Source organism: Cryptomeria japonica, chromosome 2, assembly GCF_030272615.1.
Source record: "Cryptomeria japonica chromosome 2, Sugi_1.0, whole genome shotgun sequence".
NCBI classification, from domain to species: domain Eukaryota; kingdom Viridiplantae; phylum Streptophyta; class Pinopsida; order Cupressales; family Cupressaceae; genus Cryptomeria; species Cryptomeria japonica.
In genome coordinates, this window is record NC_081406.1 from 44,220,506 (window position 1) to 44,227,750 (window position 7,245).

Consider the following 7,245-nt stretch of genomic DNA (forward strand, 5'->3'; position numbering starts at 1 on the left):
AATCCACAAGAGACACGATTTCATGTATAAATTTGTAAAAGTATTTTCTTTGTGTCACTTGACACATGTGTGGATTTATGTTTGAATTTTTAAATTTGTCTCTTGGTGGGAATTGTTTAACTATAGCCTTTTTCAATTAATGTAATGTGATGTCATAAATGCCTTGGGTAAAGAATCTTTGGGATGGTCAACATAGGTTTGACCCGAAAATAAACTTTAGAGGGGTTAAAAAAGGGTTAAATGGACACCTAGGGGTAGTTTAATAGGGTTTCCTAAAGCCCATAAGGTATACCTAAGGGTTAGGGGTAATTTTAGGCAAGTTTCTACTCCCATGTGACCTTTTAGACACCCTAAAAAAATTGACTTTTCTAAGTTGTGCGAAAATTGAACCAGAAGACTTGAACTAAGTTGAAAACCTTCCTTTGCGAATGAGAGTTCCCTTTCCCATTTTACCTTACCTTCCTTTTTAGTTTTTAGAAACTTGTGAGAACTCTCACAATGGGCTTCTTAAGAAAGAATTAGAAAATTAGTGGGTAATCACCCACTCTCCATTTTTGGAGACAAAAGAATTTTGAAAAAAAAAAGATAGATTTTTGGATTGAGAATTTGGCTAAGGGTAGAAAGAGAAGAACCGTGGAATTGGGCTGCTCATCCACAACAAAACTAGCATACCTTTGGGCAGTTTAAGGTTGGTTGTATTTTTCTTATAATGATTTCTTATTGCATGTGTTTTGAAAGAAATGTTTGTGTAAAAGACTAGTTTTTTGTACATGTATTTCTTGGAAATTTATTTGGTATTTTGTGTTTATGCAATGTATGTGTTTTGGGAGTAATCAAGACCTCCTACTCTTGGGAGAGAGGAGGAATCTTGTGGGTGGTAGAAGTGACAGCCCTCGAGTGAGAGACTCTCGTTATGAGAGCGATCACAAGAGAATTTATGTGACCCTTGCTGCATGGCTTGTTTATGCATTGGGGGTCATAAGGAGGGAAATAAGGCATGAATGCCTTGGGGGGCATAAGGAATGTGGGGTTGTTATACTTGATGTATTTGGTTTGCCATGAGGTGGCTTTATGTTTTGGTTTGCCATGAGGTGGCTATATGTTTTACCATACTTGCAGTCTCCTCAAGGTACTTGGTCCACTACCACCCTTGAAAAGACATCACAATGTGTGGTGCAGTGTAGCCGGGTTGGGATTGTGTCTGAGATTGTGTTTTTCCCTTGTCTTTTGTGTTTGCATGTGTGTTACCTGTCTAGGGCTTGGTTCTTTGAGCTTGGGGGTGGCTACTAGTTAGCCTAGGCTGGGAGGTGAGCACTCCATGGTCATCTCTTTGATTGTAATTGCAGGTTGTTAGAAGAAAATAGCAGGACAAGTAGAAGTGGCTGGAAATGGTTGTTGTAGAAAAATATTTGGATATGTATTTAGTATTTTCCGCATTTATTTGAAATGAGAGACCTATTTGTAAAGTGACAAGAGTATCTTGGAGATAAGATTTAAATATTTGTAATAGTCATTTAAGTTATATTGCAGGAAAGAAAATGATTATTTCTGATTCTAGTTCCTAAAGTTTGAAATAAATATTTTTGTGGATAGGATGTTCTAAAAAGAAAGAAAATTGTGATTTCCCTTAGGCATTTGAAACAATTTATTTGAAAAGAAATAGAATTGGTTTTGCATGCACATAGTAGGTTGGTAATAAAACATTTGATTTATACATGGACATGTTAAATTTAGTTTATTTAAATCCGTTATCTAAACTATTTGCAGAAAATAAAAACCAAAAATAGTATATCTATCTCTAAGGTTAAAATTAATTAATAAAACATTTAATTGCTATTAAGATTATTGAATGTTGTCATTTATATAGGTTACAAAAAAATCAAATCTAAAGCTAAATGGTCAATCTACTTTAAATAATATCTTATTATATAGTTGTTGTACCAATTTATTTATTTCTGCCAGATACATAACGGAAGAAGGCAAATCTAAAAATTAGTATGAACATTTCTAAGTTTTATTTCAATAATTTCTAGTCTAAAAACATAGTTGCTGTATAAATTAATTTAATTCGGACATCTAACTTGTTTGCAGAAATTAACATCTAGATTTAAATGGACTATTCTTTACAAAAAAAAAAAGAATATACATTGTAATAAATCATATTTTTATAATCATGCTGTTTAAAAAGAAAAAAAATATATATATATATAAAAGAGATTGTGTATACACAATATATATATATATATTAGTATCAACATTAAAATAAAAGTATTTTGTTACATTGTAAAACCAAATAAATAAATTAAAAAAAAAAAAATAATAAAAATGAGCAAAAGAATGTTTTAAGTTTTAAGTTTATTTTTATAAAAAAAAATTCTATATATATAAAAAAAAAATTTTTACCAAGCAAAATGAAATCTCGGGGGGGGGGGGGGGGGGGGCGGGAAGAGAGCCGAAGGGGCCGAACCACTGTGTGGACACACAGTGGCGCCCACGGCCTCCATTGTGTGGACGCACAGTGGACGGCCCCCGCGATCGCCGCTGTGTGGACACACAGTGGATAGCCCCGCGGCCGCCACTATGTGGACACACAGTGGATAGCCCCGCGGCCGCCACTGTGTGGACACACAGTGGTGTCCGCGGCCACCACTGTGTGTCCACATAGTGGATAGCCCCGCGGCCGCCACTGTGTGAGCACATAGTGGGTGGCACCCGACGCCGCCGCCACTGTGTGTCCACACAGTGGCGGCTGGGGAAACCCCGCGCCACCACTTCCTCCTCCACCGCTGAAACCCCATCATGGCCGCCGCCCCGAACCCTGCACAGTTAACACTCACACACACTTTCGAAAAGAAAAAAAATAAAAAAAATAAAACCATAGTTAAAGCCCTAACCCGAAATAGGGTTAGGGTTAGGGCAAAATTAAAAAAATAGGGAAGAGAATTAAAATCTGAGAGGGATTATAAATTAATTAGGTATATATATAAAAAAGATATTGTTAATTATTTAATTGAAGCACTCATATTTGTAAAAAGGGTATTTTATTATGGTCTAATGGGTAAGGTTAAATATTTTATTGATACCTTAGGTAAAATATTAACTTGATACACTCATATTTTAGGGCTGATTGTATAGACATTAAATATGATGTTTTTTTTTCAAAAAAAAATTAATAATTATTTTTGGAGATTAATTACTTAGGATCTTATAATAACCTTACAAGTTATTTTGACTATAAGGGGTTATTTAATCCACCTAAACTTAGGCCATTCCAGGCTTAAACTTATAGGTAAATAATCATTATGAAATAAATTGACCCTTTAGTCGATTTAATCTAAGCACATTTTTATTGAGTAAAATGAATTTTAGACCTGATATACGTATTGAAGATTGATTTTATCTACGACAATTAATTGACTAAATTAATTCATTGATTAAAGTCGATGAGATAATAAATAGGTCTTTTAGTGTTCCGCACTTGATTCAAATTATATAATTACATTTTAGAGATCTAAATGTTTTTTTTTTTTATAAATAAGTGGAATAATTTAATATAGTTAATTGAATAATTAATTTGAGAGAATACAAATGGGGCGTAAAAATATAATCTCTAAAATAAAATTTATGGACTAAGCCACACGAACCTTATTATCCTGAGTGGAGTCTTTCATCAGACAATTTAATTAACTTAATGATGTTTGACACCTTAATTGTATCTGCTCAATTAGGTAATATTAATGCAGTGAAATAGTAATAGTGTTGGTATATAGTAAATAATCGATATCGAACCAAGCATTATATTAGTGTCTATTTAGTAGAAATGGGTCTAAATAAGTACTAATAGATGCAACTGAAATGACAGGGAATTGTGAGTGAATTTAATATTCCCTTATAAATTTTATTCATTCCACTTGATAATAGCAATCATCGTAGAGGTTATGTTAGTATTTAATTCCAATTAATAATCCGTTTGGGACAACATGTTAAGTTGTCATAGCTATTTAAGCAATGGTTGCATGTGCTTTTAGTGTTTAAAAAAAAAAAATTGTTGTCTGTGTTTTGCCCAAAAAGTTTGGGCATGACAGAGATTCCCTTTTCCATCGAAGTCATTTAGTTAAAATCAACTCTACCTGATTCGTGTTCTTGCCTTCGACCTCATTCACCTGATCCTGCATCACTTGCACTCGATAGTTTATCAGTATTGACAAACCCAAATAAAATAACATTAAATGTCAAATTTCATATCAATTGCAGGAATTAAAATACATGCAATATTTCCTCACACTAGATTATATGCTGAGCTAAAATTTAGCCTTGTTCCCAATGCTGCATTCAATGTTGTCCAAAATCTGGAAGTCATCCTGGTATCCCTATCAGATATTATAGTTTCTAGAACTCCATGTAACCGAAAAATTTCTTGCACAAATTTCTTGGCAAGAACAAATGATCCATCTTTTAGATTACCAGGTATGAAATGTGAAACTTTAGTAAACTTGTCCACCACTACTAAGATAGTGTCATGCTTATTCTTACTCATTGGTAATCCTTGGATGAAATCCATACTGATTACCTGCCACTTGTATTCTGGTATAACATGTTGGAATAGAAGTCCTGCTGGATGAACATTTTTAGCTTTTACTCTTTGACATTCCAGACATTGTACTACATACTCAACCACTTCTTCCCTGAGTTTAGGCCAGAAATACAATGTTTTCAAATCAGCTACCATCTTTGTTATTCCAGGGTGTCCTGAATAAGGTGTATTGTGCATCTCATGTAAGATCAACTTCCTCAACTCTCCCCCTTCTGGTATGTACATCCTTCCTTGGTATCTCAAAATACCCTCTGGTTCTATCTCATATCCATCATAGCGATGGTCTGAAGAGTCTCTTTCCAAGGCTTGTTTAACTCTTAAATAATGTTCATCTTCAGAAAGATTCTGCAACACTTGTTGCTTCAAATTTGTCCTTGTTGTAACCATTGCAGATAGGTGTCTTCTTCTGCTGAGAGCATCAACTACTCTATTTTCCTTCCCTTGGATATATTCAATACCAAAGTCATACTCACTTAGAAATTCAAGCCACCTTCTATGTCTTGCATTTAGGTTAGGTTGTGTAAAAATATACTTCAATCTTAAATGATCCGTTTTAAGCTCAAAAGGCTTCCCTAAAAGGTAATGCCTCCACATTTGTAATGCATGCACAATATCTAGTAGTTCTAAATCATGCGGAGCATAATTCATCTCATATTGCTTTAGCTTTCATGATTCATAAGCAACCACCTTTCCTTCTTGCATCAACACTGCTCCCACACCTTCACTCGAGGCATTTGTATTTACTACAAAATGTCCGTTGGGATCTGGTATTGTTAATACTGGTGCTGTTGTCAATTTCTGCTTCAGGAGTTGAAATGATTCCTCACACTTCTCAGTCCATTCAAACCTTTTTTCCTTTTTCTGAAGTGAGGTAATTGGTGCCGCTATCTTGGAAAACCCTTCCACATATTTTCTATAATATCCAGCAAGTCCCATAAAAATTCAAACTTTTGAAACATTCCGGGGTGTTGGCCAATCTACTATTGCTTCTATCTTTGTAGGATCAACTGAATATCCTTTGGCGGATATGACATGACCTAAGTATTGCACCTTTCCCTGAAAGAAGGCACACTTAGAGAATTTCCCATAAAGTTTACGATCTCTCAATCATTACAAAACTATCCTCAGGTGCTTCTTATGTTCTTCTTCATTCTTAGAATAGATCAATATGTCATCAATGAATATTAAAACAAAGTCATCCAAGTATTCTCTAAAAATACTATTCATGAGGTTCATGAATGCTGCTGGGGCATTAGTTAAACCAAATGGTACAACTGTGAATTCATAGTGCCCATACCTTGTTCGAAATGCAGTCTTAGGAATGTCTTCATCTTTAATCCTTAACTGATGATATCCGGATCGAAGATCAATCTTGGAGAATACAGATGCACCTTTCATTTGATCAAATAATTCATCTATCCTTGGTAGAGGATATCTATTTTTGATAGTTACTTTGTTCAACATCCTATAGTCAATGCATAACCTCAAAGTACCATCTTTCTTCTTTACAAAGATCACTAGTGCACCCCACGGGGATACGCTTGGTCTAATAAAACCTTGCCTTAGCAATTCTTGCAATTGAGCCTTAAGCTCATACAGTTCTATTGTTATCATTCTATATGGAGCCTTAGATTGCGGCTCCATTCTAGGTAAGAGTTATATAGAAAAATCAAACTCTCTCTTAGGTGGTAACTTGGTAAGATCTTCTGGAAAGACATCTAGAAACTCTGCAAGGACAAGATAATCTGTAGGACTTTTCTCTACATTATTCAAATCATTAACCATGACGGCAATGATGGAACATCCTTTTCTTTGGGCCTTCTTGAGTTGCATTGCCGAAATGTATCTCAATTCAAGAGGATTTTGAGACCCGAAAACTTCAATGGAATTCCCAAAATCATCCATGCAACTAATGACCTTATCTTCACAGTTCACTATGGCTTTATGTTCAGTCAACCAATTAATACCTAAGATCACATCATATGATCCTAGTGGTGCAACATAAAGGTTAACTTGGGTTTGGAAACTAGGAAGTTCTAATTCACTGCAAAATAGACAAGTATCTACCCTCTTTTCTACTTGATTTCCATACTGAACCATCCATGAATTTGAAATATAACCAGGTTTAACAGATATTCTAGAAACTACTTGTGGATCAATAAAACATTCAGTAGCTCTCATATCTATTAAAATAGAAACTGTTTGTCCAAAGAGCTTACCCGTAATTTGGATAGGTGCGGCTTGGAAATAAGCTTGACGATTGTCGACAGCAGTGTGAATCTGATGTTGAGGGGCTCCTTGCTGATATGCTCCTCTCTGTGCTGGGGTATGTTGTGGACAATTGGAGGCATAATGACTCCCTCCACAATTATAACACCCATCCCTAGGACCAGGATGGCCACCTGACCTTCCATATTCTGTCGAGCATTGGTGTTATTGTTTTCTTTCTTATTTCCATCCTGATTCGCTCTTCCTTTTTCCTGGGTGTTGGGTCCCCTCTTAAGATTTCTTATCTGTCGATTGTTGCCATTGTGGTTCCTTTGGAAATTTCTATTCCCAAAATTTGGTCAGTTGTTCTCATTCTTTCGGAGGTTCCCCAACTGCTGCAACTTCTGCTCTTGCTTAGTTGCCTTTTCAAATACCTCCACCAT

The 7,245-nt window shown here is 35.3% G+C and overlaps 1 protein-coding gene across 1 annotated transcript in view; it reads right to left on the reverse strand.

Annotated features, from left to right (window-relative positions):
• The window catches only part of LOC131075022 (oxysterol-binding protein-related protein 4B), a 71,745-nt gene extending 66,215 nt beyond the window's left edge, over nt 1-5,530 (reverse strand). The window contains exon 1 of the mRNA XM_059212591.1: nt 5,282-5,530. Coding sequence (XP_059068574.1) covers nt 5,282-5,530 — 249 coding nt within the window. The remainder of the gene's footprint in view (nt 1-5,281) is intronic.
• Nucleotides 5,531-7,245: the final 1,715 nt, after the last annotated feature.